Source organism: Nestor notabilis, unplaced genomic scaffold (assembly GCF_000696875.1).
Source record: "Nestor notabilis isolate BGI_N333 unplaced genomic scaffold, ASM69687v1 scaffold23350, whole genome shotgun sequence".
NCBI lineage: Eukaryota > Metazoa > Chordata > Aves > Psittaciformes > Psittacidae > Nestor > Nestor notabilis.
The window spans coordinates 28,312-49,769 of record NW_009911880.1 but is presented as its reverse complement, the minus strand read 5'-3'; the positions used below and the strand labels follow the sequence as shown (position 1 = coordinate 49,769).

Here is a 21,458-nt window from a genome sequence, read left to right as displayed (position 1 = left end):
CGGGAATGAGTTCTGGATTTGCTTGGTCTGTGGGGAGGATATTCTGGTTTTGGGAATAGTCGTGTATTTCAGGCTTGCAAAGAGGCTATGACAGGTAGCGTGTGACTGCTAAGGCCAAGCAAAGAGGGTAATGCTGCAGCCATGCAGCCGTGCCATTAAAGAACACAGAAACCTGCACCAGGCTTAATTTCTTTTTTTTCCTGGTAATTCTAAAATTGTTATGTCAAACTTGGTGTCATATGGAGGAGGAGCTCTGTGGCTAAGTTATCTCTAAGAGAAGATACCTTCTGTTCACAGAGGACTACATGTGCAGGAGAAGCTCCTCTGGGAGGGCGAGAGGTGATGAAGAGCAGCAGCAAGGCCAGGACCTTGCTGGGACATTGCAGGACTCCATCAGCTGGCTGAGGAGCTTAGTGAAGGGGTGGTCTTGAGTCTGTTATACAGCAAGCACTATTGAAGAGTGGTGTGTACATGTATGTTTATGTTTGTATGCACTTGTTTATGTATGTGTTTATAAACATTTATATATAAACAAACATGTCTTTTTCAGTGTCACTTCTGCTTGCAGAGATGCTGGTTTAAGTGAAATTCCTTTACTATTGTAGCTGTATATTATGGAACTTCCCTAGCAGGTGTGTTAGCAATTTTATTTGATCTGCAGCAGGACCACTTTTAACTCCCACAAATGCAAAACATAACTGTTATGTGTGTCTCCCCTGCACAAGTCAATGCGTTTACCTTGCCCTGTTGGACAGAGCCAGGCTTTCTAAGAACTTCAGGAATAAAACTATTCATACTATAGCATTTTTGAGTTCTTGCTGATCATTCCTTTGAGATCTGTTTCCAGTACTTGGGCTTATTTAATGACCCTGAGACTACTAACTGTCCTATTGCTTGTAATGCATTGATATCTAAGGCAGCTGGCCAGCACATAATTGTTTTGACATTCCCACTTAGTCCTCACATTCATTGATAAGTCTCTTTTGCTTCAGAGGGATGACTTTACCTCATTTGAGCATGTAGGTGGACTTTCTATAATTTGTCTGGTGCTCATGCTTTGGAAGCAAGATAAAAAATGCATTGAGAAAAGAGGCAAATTTGTGAGGGTTTGATGTTGAACTCTTAAGGTTTGCTGAGAACAATCCTCAGAACCTCAGTGAGGTTTTGCTCTGGGAAATGAAGATGTTTTCATGTGGTACCAGTGTGTGTGATTGATTTTGTGACTCTTCTCTCTAGAGCAACACTCGTGGGAACTTTTTAGTGAAGTGTCACAATATAGAATCATAGAATGGTTTGGGTTGGAAAGGACCTTAAGATCATCTTGTTCCAACCCCCTGCCATGGGCAGGGACACCTCACACTAAACCATGTCGCCCAAGGCTCTTTCCAATCTGGCCTTGAACACTGCCAGGGGTGGAGCATTTACCACTTCTTTAGGCAGCCCATGGTTGCTGGGGGTTGTTTTGGTAAAATTCCGTGGTGATAATTCCATCCCGAAACAAAAGGGCAAAAATGGGAGAGGGTTCATATGTTTTCATTGTGTTCTGCACTGCAGGGTCTATTTGGCGTTCCGGAACTGAGCTGTCCAGAAGGATTTCAAGAAGCACAGGACAGAGCATTGCAAGAATCGGAACAGCTAGTGCAGAAGGCATGTTCAACACCGCCTGGGCCAGAGACCGTAATGATCTTTGATCAGCTTTCAGATAGCTTGTGCAGAGTAGCAGACCTGGTAAGTTACTTTTTTTTATTATTATTACTTGAAGCAGTTTCTTTTAACTGTCTTAGCAAGCTTACACCATGTTATTCCATTTCAGGATTTTCAGCACAGAGCAGATCAGCTCTGTGAAATTTTATGCTAAGGCAGAAAATGGCATTGATTGAAAGTTAGTCACAAAGGCTTTTACTGAATGATAGGTAACTACAAATCCTGTCAAACTGTACAGTTAATTTTAATACAGAAGTAAAAATAATATAAAGGCCACAACAAGGAAAAAAGAGTGAAATCAGAACTGTGTTTCAGATGTAATGTCAATGTATAAGCTTTCCAGTGTAACTTACATTATGTAAAGCAGGGTATTGCTCTCAAAGCTGCAATACACATTTTTAAATTATGAAAGTTTATAGGTGAAGGTCCATAAAGAATTACAGATTAAAAGCAGCAGATGAAATGGAACAGAACTGCCTTTTATTAACACCAAAAAAAATGCACGTATTTCCCAGATTGCTGTTTCTGCTGTCCACAGTGTTAGAGTACTTGGTTTGATATTCTGTATCAGGAAATGCTAAGTTTAACAAAACGCTTTGAGCAAACAGTTTCTAGAGAGCAATACAAAGTATACCTTTTATTACAGCATCACTTGTTCGTTGAAGGAAGCAGATCCAACCTTCCTACTCAAATCGGTTCTTAAGTTACTGAATTTTTTGTTTTTCACATTTGAATTCTCTTTGTGTTTGCAGTTCTCAAATCTTGTTTCTCATTCTTCTCTAGATTCAAGATGCCTTTTTTGCCAGGCACATTCTTTTTCCTTCTGAAAGTACTTACATGCTCTGTCAAGTCCCCAATTCTCCTTTTGTCTCTTATATTTTATATAGACTATGCCTAATTCCTGTTAGCAATATCTGACTAAAACACTAATGTCAGAATTCAGTGATCATAGTTTCATATCATTTTGCTGAGGTAAAATTACTTCCTATGTACTACTTTCAGGTTTATATTTTTGAAGATACAGAGCTGTGTCTAGAAGCAATCTGGTAATTGTTGGCAGGACTTTTGAGATGGGCCATTCAGCACCCATTCTGTCAATATTATAGAGAATTTTAAACGGGTTCTAAGTAGTAAAAATCTCAAGTGCGTTAACATTTATGAGGGTGCCTGTTCAATCAAAATGCAATCATACTGTTAAAGTCAAGCCAACCGCCTTTTAGCATCTTTCTAACTTTCTGAACTCCTTTAAGTATTTGGAGACTTACTTAAATTAGTAAGTCAAATAAAAACCTGTTCTGAATCCAAAGGAACTTTGGGGTTTTCTCTTTAAATATTTTTCTTCCTACTAGGTAGTGATGCCAAAGCATAACTTGATGGTCCATTCACAAGAGTAAAAGGGTTTGAAAAAAGCAACCCCTAGGCACATTTGGTGGTGTGCCTTCTTAGCTGTGATTTTTTTAGTCAAAAAAACCCTTTTGTAATAACGTTTAAATACACTGGAGTATCTCTATGTTGTAAGGCCTCTAAGATACCCACGATACTAAAAATCTTTTTAAGACGTGGATGGATTAAATATATTCTTTGGAAAGACATGATCACTGTGTGGTTTAATAGTTGTCAGCAGTTTTCCAATTAGGGGAAAAAAAGTGAATTCTGCAAATAGATTGCACAGAACTTTAGAAATGTCAGTAGAAGTACTTGGGTGCAACTTTGTTTATAATTGAAGTTTTTTTAATTTGTCTTTTTACTTCACTGTTTTCTTCTTCCGTCAGGCCGATTTTGTGAAAATTGCCCATCCTGACTTTGCATTCAGAGAAGCTGCTGAAGAAGCTTGCAGGAACATTGGTACCATGGTAGAGAAGTAGGTTTTCTGCTTTTTTGTGTGCTGTTTCCATAAGCATCTTTAAAAATTCCTGAATGATCATCTATGAAAGCAGCAATCAACAAAAAAATGTGTAGGAAGGATTTACATGAGAATAAAGCCCCAGTCTTGCTGTTACAGATGCTTGAGGGATTTAGCTTTGTTACAGTATCTCATGAAAGGTTATTCTATTTTAGTTTCAATTTGTGTTCTGAACAGTTTTAAATTATAAATTGACTCCATGTCACTGAAGCCCATAAGACTCAAAGCCCCATTTTTCTAGGACTTGACAGTTAACCAGCTGTTGTAAAGAAAGCATATGTACAAAACACTAATTTGTTTTTAAGATTTAAGCTGTTATCTATTAGAGCCCTTTCTCTTCTGATTTGCTGATCCCTTGACTTTCAGCCAGTGAGTGGGATATGTGAAAGAGGACAGTTCCCATTAAAATAAGTGTTTGAGGATGTGTCTGTTTAGGGCTGTGGCATATGCCTGGTCTACTCTGACAAGCCTATGCTTTATTTAAAACCCCATTTCATAGAACATGTTCTTAAAGGCTTCTGTTTCTGAAGTTTGCCTCTTCTTCAGGTTCCTTTTTTTTATTTAATATATTAAAATTTAAGTCCTGAAAGTTACTTCTGTGATACTTGACCACAGTGAATTGATTTGCTTTTGCAAATCTTCTGCTCTTGCTGCAGATAAGGTGAAAAGGGGAGATCTTTAATATCCAAATACAGTGTCCTTTCAGGTTCTTCACTTCCTGTGGCATTCAAGAGTAGCCTTCTTAAGTGAAAGTTTTACCAAAGCAGTACTGTGAAAGTGACCCAGTCTGCTGCTTCCCTCTTGTAACAGTGGAGGCAGTGACTAGTGGACTTACTGTCCCACAGCAAGTTGCAGAGGCAGTGAAGTCTTCTATACTTTGAGGAGGACAGCAGTGCATCAGTTTGGTTAGTTAGCCTTGTGACTAACATGGCTAGCTAAAAAAGAGAAATATGAGATTAAGTTTGGTCTTGCCAGTGTGTTTGGGAAGCTTTTCACTTGCACTGGATTTTTCAAAACTTTGAAAAATGTGATTTGATTGAGCACACCATCATAACACCATCATCTATAACAACCTGACTTTAATACTTGAATACCACTTCAGATTTAAAATATGTAGAAAGAAGAAAGTATTCACAAATTAACCTGAGAGGTTCATAAACTATTGTAAATGCTCAAAACTAGCTATTGTTGAATGTTATTTTTCATGAATAAATGGTATCCCTCAGGAGCTACTACAATACATACCTGCTTTTAGCCACATTTTGACAGTGCCGGGCTTCTTATTTATCACCTTCTGTACAGAGCCTTCTCTGAAGTACAGGCATGATGCAGTTTTGTCTTCTTTCTCTGAATTGGTTATTGATAATTATTAAGTTAATTTTACCAGTGGGGCTGCAGAGGCTTCCTGCACATCAGCTGATTGAAGAAGTTAGTGCTTAAGACTGTCAGGCTGGGGGCTGCTGCCCACTGCAGCTATGCCAGTGTATATATGTTTCATTCTGCACTGTGATTCCCACCCAGTAATCCAGGTCAACATACATGCTTGTAGTTAACATGCCCCCAGATCTGATGGACATAGTATTGTCTGACACAGGTACAGTGGTGAGCATCCGGAAATGTTCTGAGGATATTAAGCTATTAGTCTACTTCAGTGGCAGCCAGCAGCATGTTTATCTGATGGCAAACTTGGGCACAGATTTTTCTTTAATGGAATCCTTTCAAAATAAGGATGAGAAAATGGTTCTCCCACCCTTCTGCTCTTGCCATGACTTTGTGCATAAAAAATAAACTGTCAGTCTTAGCCTTGCTCATATTTGCCACAAAATGCCATCCAGAAGTATTTTCCTATTGGATGCACAAGACCTGTTTCCGTGCTAGTTTGATGACACATCCTTTGTGTCCAGATTTTGTAGTTTTTAAGTGTGGTTGTGAACCAGAAAGCATTTTGAAAATACAGTCCTTGGTTTTTAATGTTGCGTCAGTAAACATTACGCTCTGCCTTTGAATGCGTAATACCAAGAGACTGAAATATCAGTGTTTGTTGTTAATGTGTGATTCTTTTACTCTGTTCTTTCAGATTAAATACAGATGTTGAATTGTGTCAGAGTTTGAGACGTCTGCTAGCTGATGAAGTTGTTATGAATTCCCTAGATCCAGAAACCAGGTACTTATTAATGCTTATAGATTTTGATATTTAGATGGTATATATCTTTCCTTAATATTCTTATATTGTGTTCTCTTAAATTAATTACAACTGGAAAACATACTACATCTCTGTTACTAACCTAATTGTCACTGCAAAATTACCTGTACAGGAGTTAGGAAGCTTGTAGTTGTATAGTCTTGGAGGATGTCTCTGTGACTGTACAGCATAAGGTATGTTTAAAATGAATAACAGAGATCCGTAAAAACAAAAAAATGAGAACTTAAGATTTTCTTCAGTAACAACATTTTGTTTAAAGTGAGGTGCTGTACTGTGGTGTATATATCAGAATTTTAGCAGTAAAAAAAGGGAACAGACTATATAACTTGATTTCAGTTTATAAAGTCTTAGCATCTTTCAAACTAGATTATCAGTATATTTATTTAAAGCTTACTTTATGATTGCCGTAAAGTGTTTTATTAGCTGCTTATTCAGTTATAGCTTTGAATTATTTAATTGCTGCCAAGGTCTGACAAGCTTAATATTTGAATAAATTTATTTCTTCCTTTCCCCACTATGACGGATGGTAAATTTGAAGAGGTCTTTTTCTGAATTGTTAGAATAAATGGGGTGTCAGATTAAAATGGCAATTTACACAAATTGGTTAAATTAAATAGATTAATGTGGTGGAATTATTTTGAAGTATATTTTCAGTGCAGATGACTAAAATAACAAAGGAAAAATCCTGTTTCACTGAGTAAACTGGACCTAAAGCATAGGAAGTCTGTGTCCATAATAACAATACTCATACAAGTGTTGTTACTCTCTGTAAAAGACATGAAACCTAAATAACTACTAAGGACAAAGTCTGTTAAGAAGTTATGCTTACTGTCAAATGAGGCTGTTTTAACAGGGATTTACTGTATTTTTAGGCGAGTGGCAGAACTTTTTATGTTTGATTTTGAAATCAGTGGCATTCATTTGGATGAAGAAAAGGTAACTTTTGACTACAATATATGAACAGAAATTTGTCTGACTACCAAAGACCAGATAATGAAACATGTAGGACATGAATCATGTGATTCTAGGCCAGTTTGTCTTCCAAGATTCCTATTGTCCTCTGTGGAATTTTGTCTTCTCAGAAGTGATTAATTTTGTCTATTTTAAGTCTTGAATGTTCTTTTAGATATTAGTTGGCTGTTCTTCCTAGTTTGTTCTGAAGAGTTGTAAGCAAGACCTGGGATCCTGCTTTCTTTGATTGGTGTCTGCATCAGATATTTAAAATAGTAGTTTAGGTGTCTGAGCAGCCTGTTTACAGAGGGGGAAAAGCAGGACCCTGTGCGTTGTGGTGACAGGCTAATCAAGTAGTGTTTCAGAAGGGATCAGGTGTGTGGCCAGGCTCTCCTTTAGTGCTCATGTAACCAGAAGTTGTAAATCTTGATCAATATTGAACGCCTGGGCATGGTCTGACTACCTCTCTTGGAGCTTTTACATGCTTTTGCAGTAGTCAGTATCGGATTTGCCAAAACTGTCAGCTTTCACCATGCTTTGTGGTATGGATGCTCTGTTGGATGTCTGTTCATAGCTCATGTCCCTGTATAAAGTTAATACCTTGTTTATTTGAGTCATCCCCTCCAAAAAGATCTATACAAAAGCTCTTTTGCCAGATTTGTATGGTAAAGTTACTCTGAAGATCATGGTTGTGATTGTGTTTTGTGACATGGAAAGTGCTCCTAGAATATATTTTTACAATTACCTTCATACAAAGAACAACTCTGAAACCTGGACTCTGGGTTTTATTTCTGATTTTACTATTGGTTCTACAGTGTTGCGTTCCTTTTCAGTTACAATTTCACTTGCCCCTTAATTTTGCACATTTTCCTCTTCTTCCCCTACCTATTTCACTTCTGTTGCTTGCTGCTGAGTGTTTCTTTTCAATTCTCGTTTCAGGCTTCATAAATCTTTCACTGTCATAAGTTAGAATTTACTTCTGCTACAAAGAATTTCTGCTTTCTGAAATAAAATTCAAAAGATGTGTTTTTAAGAGTAAGGGTGGAATGGGAGGACAGATCTGCAGGTTTTGTAAATTTTTTGGGCTTTACAAGTATGTTGTATCTATACCCTTAGGCTTTTCTTTTGAGCTATGAACCCACAGGCAATAGAGAGCATACTATACTAACATGAGCAAGTTCACTGAAACAGATACTACAGTAAGGTTAAATGTGTGAAATACTGTAATGTATGGTGATAACACCCTAAATCACAAACTCCTCAGGTAAAGGCTGAAATACTACAAATGCTTTTTAGTCTACAGGAAATAGTGCAATACAAACAGTAACAAGTGAATTGTAATTCTACATGTATTTCAGGACACTAGTAGGATTTATCCATCTCCATGATGCTTCCTTTTTTTTCTCAACTGTATTTTACAAAGCAGTCATATTAAGCATAATTTTATAAATGCTTGCCAAGCAGCTAGCAAAGCTTAGGTAAATTATTATTAAACTCCAGTGTACATTTTCTTACAGCAGAAACACAGGCATTTGCTTTCAAATTTCAATCCTGTATGAAATTATAGATCTGTATGAGCATCAGATCTTGTCGACTTTAGCCCTATGTTAGGATTTTGCTGACGCTGTAGGTCTAATCTTAAGCGTTGTATTTTCTGCTTCATTTCTGGAACAGTCCTTTAAGGTTTTAGAAACTTCAAGTTTTGCTTGTACTATGAAGATACTATGTGTTTTGTACTCTATTTTTTTTACAGCGTAAAAAGGCAGTCAACCTCAACGTCAAAATACTGGATTTATGTAATGAATTCCTGACAGGAGCTCACCTTCCCAACAAGATTGACAAACATGTTTTACCAGAGCATATTTGGTGTAATTTTTTAGCTGAAGGCAATTACTTGCAAGTTGCTGGTCTGCATGCTGATTGTCCTGATGATCTGGTGTGTATTCCATGAGTTTGCTTTGGCGTACTCTATAACAAAATTTTGTATAAGTTATTTTACTTGTTACTGAGGCAAGTGTGTGTGATTTATGATTATAATGTTATGACAAACAAGGAAGAACTGGTTTAGAATATAATAATGAGTGTCAGCCTTCGCTTTTGTAGCTATGAGATAAGGGAAGTGATGATCCTGAATGGATTGAGAAAGAAGAGCGGCAGAATACAGATCCTGGATTTCAGGCAAGCAGACTTGAACTTATTCAGTAACACAAGGATACTAAGATACTTAGTATCAGTGCATCATGATCCTTAGAAAGCCAAGCAGGTATATTGGGAACCAGGTTTGACAAGCAGGGAACTTCTGACAAAGCTTCATCTTTAAAAGGTAGCAGACATGAGATGGAAGCAGGTACAGATACAGGGCAGGAATTTAGAAATATTGCCTGTACATACAGGGATGTTGTCAGAAAGGCCAAAGCTCAAGTGCAGTTGGTACTTGCAAGGGACATCAAAGGCAACAAGAAGAGCAATTAGTACTAAAAGGCTGGAGAAGGTGGGCTCAGTGCTGCATAAGGTGGGTGACTTAGTGACAGCAGATGCAGGTGAGGCCGAGATGCTGATTGCTTTCTTTGCCTCAGTGTTCACCAATGAGTTCTTCCAGCTCACTGTTCTTGAGGAAAGGATTCAAAGAGAAGTACAACCAGCAGTTGATCAAGATATAGTTTGGAATTACTTGAGAGAATTCAACCTGTACAAGCCCTTGTGACCAGATGGGATGCATCCAATGGTCCTGAGAGAACTGGCTATTGTCCTTGAAAGGCCTGCAGTCTTTGGTAGGCTGTGAAGATCAGGGAAAGAACCACAATGACTCATGTGAATAATATGCTCGATCCACCTTCAGAAAGGCCAGAAAAACCAAATGGGGAACTACAGGCAGCTTTACTTTCATCCCTAGGATGGTTCTGGAGCAATCCAAGGTAGGAGATTAGAGACTGTATTGGTGGACAACCAGATTGGTTAAAAACCTCATTTACTGAATTACAAAATGCAGTTCTGTGAGCCAGATCTTTGGAGAAGCTCTTCGGAAATCATATAACTTAGCTTGGAAGGGACCTCTGGAGCTTGTTAGTTTGATTCTTATCCTCTACAGAGAAAGATCAAGTAGATCAGGTTTCTTGGTGATATGTCCAGTTGAGTTTTGAACACTTTCCATTCCATGGATGGACATTCCATTACTTCTCTGGGCAGTGTGTTTGCCCATCTTCACTTTTTTTTTTTAATCTCCTGATATCAAATGGGAGTTTTTGATCTTCCAGCTTGTCTCCTCTTGCTCTGCAGCTCCTAGAACAGTCTGGCTGCATGTTCACTGCTGTCCTGCATGCTGTACTACTAAATATACGAAGATTAAGATCTCCTTTGAGCTTTTTCTCGTTTAGACTGAACAAACCCAGCACTCTCAGCCTCCATTCTGTGCCCATGTGCTTCAGACCTCAAACATTTTGGTGGCTCTGTGCTGGACCCACTCCAGTATGTCAGTGTCTTTCTTGTCCTGCATAACCCAAATCTAGTCTGGACAATACCAAATAGAGGGAAGCAATCACATCCATGGACCAGATGGCTCTTTCTAATAGAACTCATTATGCTGTTGGCCTTCGCTGCAAAGGCACACTGCTAAACTTTTTTCAAAGAAGGGGAATCATCTCCCTTATTTTATTTACCTTCTTAAAAAAATAAAAGCCTACTGGAACAGAACAGGTATGAAATGACTTGTGAATTATTATAGTAATATTTTTTATAAACCCAGGACCTGCATTTTTGTTAAATATATTCTCCAAAGAGAGAAGCTTATTTCAAACGGAGAAAGCATAAGTTGTTGCTGTATTACTTCAGCCTATTTTGTATTTACAAAATAAAGATCATCTGCAATTGGTTTGTGAAACATAAAAAGCATTCTCTCAAATTTTCTGAGGCTTGAGGTGATTTTTTTTTTTTTTTTTAAGAGTTATAAAAAATACCAAACAAGCCAGAAATAGGAGAAAGACTTGATTGTCCCTGGGCAGATGGGCAGGCATAGTTTGCTACTTCAAAAGAAATAAGGCTTTTCTCTTCTTTTTTTTTTTTCTCTCCCTGACCCTGTCTCTGGTTCTTATCAGATCCTTCCATAAGCCAGCTTAACTGACATGCAGAGAACAATTTGGCTTTCTTTTGGTTTTATTTTCAGAAGTTTTAGTGAGTTAAGACAGCCCACAGAGTGGACTGAGAAGCACAGATGTTGGCAGAAGGAGGGAAGGAATGAACAGGACCCTTTCTGGCAATCTTTCTGTGTTAAGTTGTCTCACTGCATTTCCTCATTCCAACTTTAATGGGTAAGAGATCTGTAATTGCCAGGCAGTCAGAATTAATATTGTTAAAAGGCTTTAGGCCTTTTCCCAAAAATATCAGTGAAATACAGCTGTAACACCAGATCAGAGAATTGTAAAACTTCAATTGCATCACTTGTTTACCTTAAAAATTGCAATGTAGAAGTGTGATCTTTTAATTTCTTCTTTTATTAGGTGCGAGAAGCTGCTTACAAGATTTTTCTTCACCCAAACGCTGAGCAGTTGAGCCGTTTAGAAGAACTGCTTGCTAGCCGAAACAGTCTGGCACAGTTGGTTGGGTACAACACATTTGCCCACAGGGCTCTTAAGGGAACAATGGCCAAAAATCCAGGTATAAGGCATGTGTGGAAGGGCGTGCTGAGAAATCAAATGCACTGTGTTAGGTATGAGATCAGAAGTTGTTAGTTTCTTTTGCTAAGTTTGCACATGCTACTTCAGTGCTGTTACATTTTACTGTATGCAATACTCATGCCTTATATAAAAGGCAATACTTACTGTGCAGGAACCAGTGTTTCTGTCAGAATCAGTGCTCACTTTGATTATAAAGTTGCCAGCATGTAACTTTATGCATTATCCCAGCATGTAACTACATAAATGTGGTACTAAATTCTCTTGAAATGATGGGGTAATGGTCAAAGGAGTAGTTTGTTGTTCTAAAAACAATTTTGTTCTTCTAAGGGAGCTTGTTTTGTTTTGGAATGTTTTAATGTAAACTTAATATCTTTTAAGGGAAGAAATCACATTCTTACTTTTTTTCTCCCTATTTTACTTCTAGAGGCAGTAAAAGAGTTTCTAGAGAAGCTTTCTGACCAGTTGTCTAAAAGGTATTTATTTCTCATTAAGGCATTTTTCTAACCGTAATCTTTATTTCAAGAATAGAGGGACTTGTGCACTAATAAGTCAGTGCTGCTAATTCTATGCTCTGATGAAACAAAAAGCAAGACTTTTTCAGAGTTTTGAGGGGAGCTATTGACTTAGGTAAATTTTGCATCTATGATCAGAGAATACCCAGCACTGAATGCAATGAGTGATATGCCAAGACAAAAAAGACGACAGCAAACAAGATGACCAAGTTTAAGTGTTGAAGAATGCCTCTCCTGGTCTTCTCCCCATATACACAACTCCATATATTTTAATCTATAAGGAAATTTCACTGTTTGTCCTTCTTGCCTCCTTTAGTTCCACACGGCACAAAAGAGTTTCATCACTGTGTGTAGGTAGGATGTATTGTAAGAAAGAAAATGCTTTGGGAGGTGTACGAGCAGAGTAAGAGGAGCTTAATTTGAAGGTATTTGAATGACAGAAACAGAATAGAAAAGTTCTTTTATGGTAGTATATATGGGTCTGCCATTTTATAGAGTACCATCAATATCTGATGGTGGGCATTTTCTTAGGACAGAGTATTATTATGTACTGGATTCCATTGCCCAAAAATCTTTCATTAACACTTTAATCATAAAAATATTTTTCAGAACTCAGAAAGATTTTGAAATTATGACAAAGATGAAAATGAAGCTCAACCCCCAGAATTCAGTAAGTTAAATTTTCATGTGTGGTTTTCTGTTTTATTTCTTTTTAAAAATATAGTATAAGTTAACCTTGTTCTACAAGAAAAAATAACTATTTCAGTGTAGAATACACAGTGTAATTAGAAAGAGAAACTTCAGGCTTCCAATGCTTTTTGACAGCTAGGCTGCTATTTGTATTAAAACCAAGCACTGGGTGCAAGATAAGTGTTGGTTTATACCAAATGATACTGGGATAACCAGAACATAAAGTGGTGAAAGTGAGTATAACTTTATTTTGAATTAATTGCCTAATTTGAAAAATAAAGGCTGTACTTCAGATTTGATGCACGTCCAGTTTGCATACTGTATTGTATGTATTCTAATTCTTCATGTAACTAGTTTTATCTTTCTATTTGAATTGAGTGCATTTCTTGAAATCTGGTATGAAGCCCCCATTATATATTGGAATAAGAAATACCATCTTCAAGCAAATTTGTAAAAAAAGGATATATGATGCTATTTCTGATTTTGGTTTTAGCACCGAATGTTTCCCATTATGTTTTAAAGTTCTGTGACTTGTCGAAACTGCAAAAATACTCAAAGGAAGCAAAACTTTTACTTTGGGTTCACTTGTCCATAATTGTAATTATAAGCTGGAATTTGCTTTCAGAAGCTGATGCCGTGGGATCACCCTTACTACAGTGGCCTCCTTCGTGCTGAGAGGTAAGCTCCTTATGTTCGTGATTCTAATGTAAATGAGTGCCTTTATTTCATTCCTTGCAGTAAGGATAAAGAAAGTCCTGAATGTAAACAGGATTTCCTTCTTTGAAGATGTACTTCAGTTTGAAAAAATAAAGACTATCTGGTGGGGCAGTTTGTAATATTTCTCAGTTACTGCTGGAATGCCTTTAGAAGATTTTGGTTCCTTTGTTGTTTTACAGTGGAGTATGAGCCCTCTTTGAAGATATGAGAGGATGAAATGATTTCAAAACAGCTAGCAAATCCTTACACTTGTTTTGCTTTTATCTCTTAGCTGAGCTGCTAATGTTTAAAAATAAATTTTGATCATTAAACACAATCCAACTCCTCTTCATATTTTAATCATAACGTACTTCTTACTGAATATTTGACTATCATCCCCTTCTACAGACCTCAAATAGCAACTTATTGAGTAGGTCTTCACTGTTTATGGATAGCATTCATTCTCATCTCTCCTGCAAAGACTGGGAAATAAACCCTCTACACAGACTTAAACAGTGCACAAGACCTTTGCACATAATGAGATGCCAGCTCTGAAAGACATGAGCCCTGCATGTTGCCTTTATTAGATCAGCAGCAGTGACCTTTTAGGTTTGTGTTGGAAAAGATCATTTAAAGTTGTGCTTTGCTTGCAAGAAGGGGAGGAGAAATCTTCCTTTGCTGCAGAGTTGTAGGTTTTGGGGTTTTTTAAACAAACTTGGACTGGATGTATCTGGTGAAAGTAGTAGTTTACTCTGTATCAGAAAGCTATGGCAGTGTAGACACAGCATGGAAGGATTGCCAGCAGTTGGCCTGGCTGTTCTGCTGCTTTCTTGTACATTGTTACTAAGGCAGTAGTTTTATGAGCAGTAGCTCTAATATTGGCCTCCTCTTAAGCTACTACATGCTCACGTGGGAACTGACTTACGAATGTGCAGCAGCGTTTGTGTCTTAGGTGCACAGAACTTGCTATGCAGAGGAGGGAGAGGGATGTATAGCTGCTGGGTCTGCTCCTGGTAGCCCGTGCCAGCACATGCAGCACTCCATAGTGTATATATGGGTTGCCTGTTTGTGGCATGGCCTGGGAGTGGCTGCTTTCATTTCAAACTGGAGAGGTAGCAGACACCCTTCTGTGAAAGTGGGAATGAGGTAGTGGTTTTACTGGAGGAGAGTCAAGGTCCACCTAGCTCCGAATTCCATCTTAACAGTTATCACTAGCAGTCTGTGGAAGAGCACTGTCATACTTACTCAAGGTAATGTCTTGTAGTTCCAGATGCTGGGGAGGGACTCTTCATTAGGGACTCTAGTGGTAGGACAAGGGGTAATGGCTTCAAACTTAAACAGGGGAACTTTAGGTTAGCTATAAGGAAGAAGTTCTTCACAGTGAGAGTGGTGAGGCACTGGAACAGGTTGCCCAAGGAAGTTGTGAATGCTCCAACCCTTGGAGGCATTTAAAGCCAGGCTGGACAGAGCCTTGGGCGACATAGTTTAGTGTGTGGTGTCCCTGCTCATGGCAGGGGGGTTGGAACTAGATGATCTTAAGGGCCTTTCCAACCCTAACTATTCTATGATTCTATCTCCTATACATTGCCTGTATAGTGTCTTGAGAACAGCAGTAATTAAATTCTGATACACTGTACTTAATTACTGTAAAATGTTGATGAAATTTATTGTCTATGTATCCTATTCATTTTCTGCAATTCCTGTAGTGTCTGTTTTCCCTGTTTTCAGAATTAGTGTGTCCCATAAGGGTTAGAGCATTAGGTGTAGAAGGCTCTGTGTTTCTTTCTCCTACTGGAGAAGTATCTTCTGATGCTGTCTTATTGTCCTTAGATCATCTCACGAAGCTAACCATATTGTAATTGAGTTGCTTGTGATCACAAATAGATTATTCTGCTCATCTTGGCATTAGGAAATAAAATATTTCCTTTCCTTGTGGAGCTTTGTAAAAGACGCAGTTCAGTTACTTTAAGAATTGCATGGTAGTTTTATGAAGGGAGAGCTACAGGTTAAACAAACCAAGACATTGGCAGTGTATCTTTGCTATTTTCTATTTGTTCAGACACCAAGTCTGGCAGCTGGATCAGTGTGAAGAATGTCCTGAATTTACATAGGGCCACCCTGGCTACAGTGCAGGATTGGAAACCAACCTTTTTCTCCCTCCAGTTTGGGCAGGGGTGTTTTTTACTGGCAGGTATACAGGATCTACAAGACAGGGAAGGCAGAGTAGTTTTCCTCTCCATCATGTGCAGCAGTGTTTTGCTAAAACCCAAGGGCTTAGGTGATTCACTGTCCTATTTTCTGTATAGTGGTCTGTCTTTGGGAAAAGTTCTTGATTTGCAGTGACTTAACAGTGCTTGATATTTATTCTGTCCATATTGTAGGTATTTAACAGGGTACTCATGCTGGTTTTACTGTTACTTTTGTAAATGTGAATCTGCCATAATCTATCTTGTGTTTGTTTTTACTGCTGTATGATCACATCTTTTCTTGAATGCCCCTTGGATGCTATGGTATGTTCAATACTTTTGTAACTGGAATATGAGAAACATACCCATCACAAAGCTTCATACTGGTGGAAGTTTGACTTCTAGCTGTTTGTTGTTACTCTCTTCTTGAGCCAGTTATCTTGTAGTAGCTAAGATTCTAAGATTATGCCTTTAAATAAAAGTGATGTTGTCTGGGTTTGTTTGTGGGGTTTTGTTTTGGTTTTGTGGGTTTGTTTTAATTGTATGGTCTTTCATTTCATTTTATTTGTAAGAGAAATAAAATAATACTTATTGTATCCTATTTAATTTGTGTTTTTGCATCATGGTATTAAAAATATGCTTTCAAAGAAGATATATTTACCTATTATGCATTTCTCATTATTACTATTCTTTGTTTAGCAGGTGAATTATTTTGTTCTTCAAGGGTTTCTCATTTTTGGAAGGAATTTACTTCTAGCTTCGTCTTTTACAGAAAGTCATAATATGCTGTGAGCAGAGCATGGCTTACATCTTTGCCATGTTTTCAGACTCAGTAGTAGTTTCTGTGGTGGATTTCTGTATTGTTAGGAATTTCCTTTTTTTTTTTTTTCTTTCTGCTTAGTAAAATGTTTTTGTTGAAAGGGAAACAAATCATGCTTTTGGGTTTTTCTTTCGGACTACTATTGTCACTGTGGCTCCAGCTGAATCTACAGAACCATAGTTTCCTAGATATGGTCAGGTACGTAAGATGCAGGTTATCTTCACAAACCTAGGTATAAAGAAAGACACTACAGATGCTTAGTTTTTGATTCAGTAACTTAGCAATGTTCTAGTATTTTGCGCATGTATCACTAAAGGGTGCAAGAAATGTTAGATGGGACAGTGTATGTGTCTGTTGCAAAAGGTTTACTGTTTCCTATTTTGGTCTATATGACTCTATTTGAAAACAGAAATGCTGGGAACAAACATTATAAAATGTGCTCCTGAGCTGATCTTTTATTTCCTCTTTAGCTCTCCACATTTTGACCAGCTACATCAGTTTGTTTCAAATGACACTGAAACTCATGATGTATTTTTAATGTGTCTATTTTATATCTCTGTTGTGTATTTTAAATTGCATTTATATATTTTCTAAATATTTTTATTCTGTATGAGAAGATGATTAAGGAAACAAATGCTTCATTAGATTCCTCATAATACATTATTTACACTCTGCTTCTGCAGTCATTACTGATCATTTCTGCTGTTTTGCAAGTCGAACAGCAGGAGGAGCTCCAGACTAAATTCACAGCATCCGATTTTCTTTCTGTAAACTTGGCCACAATACTTTTGTTTCTGTCAGCTTTCATCAAGTCGTTTCCGTGGAAATTTGATCCTACTTCAAAAGTGTAAGTTTCTCATTGATGGTAACAGGATAGTTTACTTTTTGCCCCCACTAAATTATGTTAGGTAGCCTTTCTGGCTTTAAACCCACACTTTGGACAGTTTAATCTTATTGTAGCTATAGTTGAAGTGGCAGAGAAAACAGTTGTTGGTATAAAAATGCATCTAAGAGAAACTGAAGACAAAAGTCTGAAATTCGTGGTTGTAGTATCTTAAAAGAAGATAGAGTAATTAAGAGAACCTCAAGAATTTTGGCAGACTAAGGGTAATAACCAGTGAATGCTAGAACATGCTTCAGCCTTTAACAAGTAAGAAGATGTCTAACATGCATATTACAAAAATAATACTGTTGAGTTTTAGTGCGGGCAAGTACCATAGCGTTAATTAAATCCCATTACTTCTCAGTAAGTGCAGCTGCAGTTATAAATATTTCTCAAGGCCCTGATCTTGCAAAGATGTAGTAGCCTTGCTGACTTAAAAAAAACACAAACCCAACAAACAAAACAAAATGCTGGAAGAGGCCTTTTGAGGTCAACTATTTGCCTTGAAGGTGGGATTGTGTTTAAGCTCCTTCTGACAGAGACACAGAACTGTTCTTGAGAACTGGCAGTGGTGAACTGAGCATATCTGGTGTTGATGCTTGTTTCCCTAACCTTTGGTTCTTACCAGGCTGGGCTGACTTTGCTGGCTATGATTCACTTTGGGATTTTTTTGCCAAAATGTCATGGATTTTATTCAACTTGCAACTGGGATGTGCTTGCAGCCTGTTGCACTCTGTGCTGGTCATCTTCTTTGAGACTGCAGAAATAAGTAAGACTGGCTTTGGGAGTGAACAAATCAATGCCAAAATAAGCTGTTTTCCAGCTGTGTATGAAAGAGAAGCCACCGCACCAACTGCAGGCATTTTGGATCTTGGGGTGACCAGCTAAGCAGGAATTAGGAATAACTCATCTGTGTTCTTGTTGGGACTGTACATAGGCAGCCAGCTTCAGGGGAGAGTGGGCAGCTCTTTTGTTCTTTCAGAGGGGTAGGTTCAATACCAAGATACCTAAACATGACTGGATGTTTCTCAAGTTGCTAAAAGCTGCAACTAATGTTGAGGTTTGCAAGTTACTTGTAAACAAACTTGTTTGTGGCTGCTTTTTGTTAAATTATATTTAGTTTTATGGAAGAGTGTTCTCTGATGGGAGCAACATATGCAAAAATAGCCCAAGCCCTTTGTGGAATATGTGAGAAAACTCTCACTCTGTTCAAATTGAAATTTGAAGTGGAAAAATAATGCAAACTTTAAAAAGAACTGAGAAATCTTTCAACCCAAATGCTCATAAAGAAGGAAAGCTTTCTATAATACCTGTTTTTAAACAAGGGAAGGCATGCTTCTATTAAATCAACTAATGCTAATTTAACTTAAGGTGCAAAAAGTCCATTTAATTTACCAGTCACTAAGCTAGTGGACTAAACGTTTCGGAGGAAAGTTACTGAAAGACTATCTGTCAAGCACAAGTGAAGTTTCAGGAATTACTTTTTCTTTTAATTAAAAACATAGTGAAAGGACAAAGAAGTTGTTGTTGATTTGAAAACGATTCAAATCTAAAAGTTGTGTATAGTGTCAATACCAAACCAATATTCCAAATTACCCCCTGACCTCCTCCAAAATATTCTATGAACTACAATTAACAGAAAGAAAAGAGGAACGTGAAATACAGGTGCTAGTTTGTGGTTGATGGGAGTACAAAGGCTTTCTATTATTATCGTTATTATTATATTTAAGAAATCCAGAGTTCTCTATAAATCATGGTTAAGAGTCTCCCTTCAGGTAAAGAATTAAATTTCATAGTCTGGCATGTAATGAAAATTGGAAGGGGTTTTCCTTGTCTTGATGTCTCTAAGTTTACCTTAGGGGTTCATCTCACTTTTATCTTCCCCTAACAAGACTTTTTTTGAGTTTCTTTGAAAGTTTTGACAGAATCTGTTTTATTAAGCAATACTTACCCTGCTGTTCTGTATCTTTGTGGACTTCAACAAGATGACAATTTTTCTCAAAAATAAAAAAAGAAAAAAGAAGCAAGGATATGTGGGAGACTAATAGCCACTGATAAAAATTCTTGCCAACCACCTAATTTGCAATTGTTAAGAGTCTGAATGCTCATGTTCTGAAGAACAGCGATCCTTACTCAAATATCTCTAATGTTCAAGTTTATAAAAAGCATTCTTAATAGATGAAAGTCATGCTGCACAAAACATTCTTAGTTTCCTTCCAAATATACAGCTTAAATGAAAGTGATTTTAGAAGTCTGCATTTTCTTTAGACCCAGTGAAGTCATACAAGCTTAGAAATAATTATTTATAATCACATACTACATCTTTGTTCTTCACAGGACACAGCCTTTTTGTTTGAAGCCTGCTGCTCTTGAAGAATAACCAAACCTCATTGTTTCAGTTAGCTTCTTTTTAAAATTGGTTTTTAAATTGGTTTGGCTACATTGCTTCTTTTAAAAATAGTGCTGGACTGCATACTGTAAAAGTAAGGTGTCTGGATTTTTTAACATAGTTTATCCTTTAATGTAAAGCAGGAATTTACATCAAAGAAACTACTGTTTTCTTTGATATTTTTGCTTTCTTTAGGATGGTACTGAGATTTCTCCTTGTAAAATTTCTGAGCTCATAAAAAAATTTTCATTCTTTCCTGGGCTTTGTTATAAGTACAGATGCTTTGGTGTTTGAAATCAGATGTTCAGTGTGAATTAAGATATTGGAATACATTGTAGATAAAATGACAGCAGAACAAAGTTCTTTTGTTTGTTCTTGTGCTTCTCAGTCTTTTACAGTTTTGGACATTTAAGCATATGAATTATGCAATTCTACAGGAACACAGTAACTTAAGGCTCATTATTACAATAAAATTGAGGTTTTGTTTTGTTTTGTTTTTTTTTTTTTTAAGTCAAAGTAGCTAATTGAAAGTTTGGCACAGATAAAAATATTGTTTCCCACTGCAGATAGTTCATGTATGTATTTGATGGTGTTTCTGATTTGTTCTGAGTGAAATTTATATACTGGTGTCCTTTATTCTTATGTTGGGTTTTTTTTTTAATTTATTTTATTTTTTAATATCTAGTCTGTAAAAATGCCTTCTTGACTTCAGGAAGTCATCTTATCTGATAATAATTGTGTTTTCTGGTGGGTGTGTATGTCTCTAAAGGATAGAAATTTTGGTATTTCCTTTTCCTGCTCTTCCAGAAGTACATTCAGATCCTTCGAATTTCATGTAACAGCTTAAGAAAATTTATGTGCTCAAGTTCAAGGGTAGTTTTGTAGCACTGCAAGTATCAAAAATCAATTCATACCAGTTTTCCTGACCTCACATACCCTAGAAGAAAGGTTCTGTGGTAAGAAATCTTTTTGACTGGAGTATGCAGTTCTCTGCAAAGTTGTGGTTGTTCATCAGACCACCATTCTTCCATCTCCTTTGCCTGCATTATCAAAGACATCTTCCCATAGGAAAGGCCATGCTGTTCATCCTCTTGGGAATCAGGTAGACAACATGCAGTCCAATCAGGGAAGCCTAAGTTGCAGAGAGGAGCCAGAGCTCATAGCTAAGTTCAAGACTTCTGCTAGTTAGCTCTAGTTGGTATCTTACTAAGCCTGACAGTAGTATGTATTTATGTCTGCCTTTCTCTTGTGACAGGCATCCTAGGCGCCTGCCTATTTGAAGCACTCTGAATGACCTTGCTGGGGCCCAGAACTCATATTTTAAGTGAAAGGGTATCCAGACAGGATGTTCTGATTCTTGCCCTGGCATGCTTTGCTGACCTGAATCCTTTTTATTCCTTAGAAGTGCTGTAACCATGTTTCCATGTAGTTGTCAGCTTTGGAGACAGCGGTACTGTGTTCTGCTAGTGACGTTAGTTGTGCCATGTGCATCATTCTGCCCACTGAATTCTGCCTGTCTGTTCAGCTGGTGCAGCAAACAAGCTGCAAATTACAGCATACAAGAAAACCTGTCTTCAGGCACCTCTCTGCAGTTGTTATCGCCAAATGGAGCTCCAGTTGGTTTCCAACACAGATTAGCTGTCTGTCTCCAGAACATTAACCTTTCCTGCCAGTAGCAGTAACCCTTAGCAGAAATTTTACTGGTAGCAGAATTCCTGTTAGTGTAGTTCAGTATGGTTTGTAATAACTTCCTTTCTGATTTCTTTTCCCAAAAATACTTGCATGTGTTTCCTGTTGGAGATAAAAATTGTAACTTGGCTGAATAAATGTAGAGGCAGCTTGCCAAAGAGT

The 21,458-nt window shown here is 37.4% G+C and overlaps 1 protein-coding gene across 1 annotated transcript in view; it reads left to right on the top strand.

Moving 5' to 3' along the window:
* Window positions 1–1,527: 1,527 nt before the first annotated feature.
* The window catches only part of MIPEP (mitochondrial intermediate peptidase), a gene marked incomplete at its 3' end in the record, with an annotated part of 43,309 nt that continues 23,378 nt past the window's right edge, over window positions 1,528–21,458 (top strand). Inside the window, exons 1-9 of the mRNA XM_010016836.1 lie at window positions 1,528–1,728; window positions 3,477–3,565; window positions 5,685–5,771; window positions 6,683–6,746; window positions 8,515–8,697; window positions 11,255–11,411; window positions 11,856–11,904; window positions 12,553–12,613; window positions 13,259–13,311. Coding sequence (XP_010015138.1) covers window positions 1,528–1,728; window positions 3,477–3,565; window positions 5,685–5,771; window positions 6,683–6,746; window positions 8,515–8,697; window positions 11,255–11,411; window positions 11,856–11,904; window positions 12,553–12,613; window positions 13,259–13,311 — 944 coding nt within the window. The remainder of the gene's footprint in view (window positions 1,729–3,476; window positions 3,566–5,684; window positions 5,772–6,682; window positions 6,747–8,514; window positions 8,698–11,254; window positions 11,412–11,855; window positions 11,905–12,552; window positions 12,614–13,258; window positions 13,312–21,458) is intronic.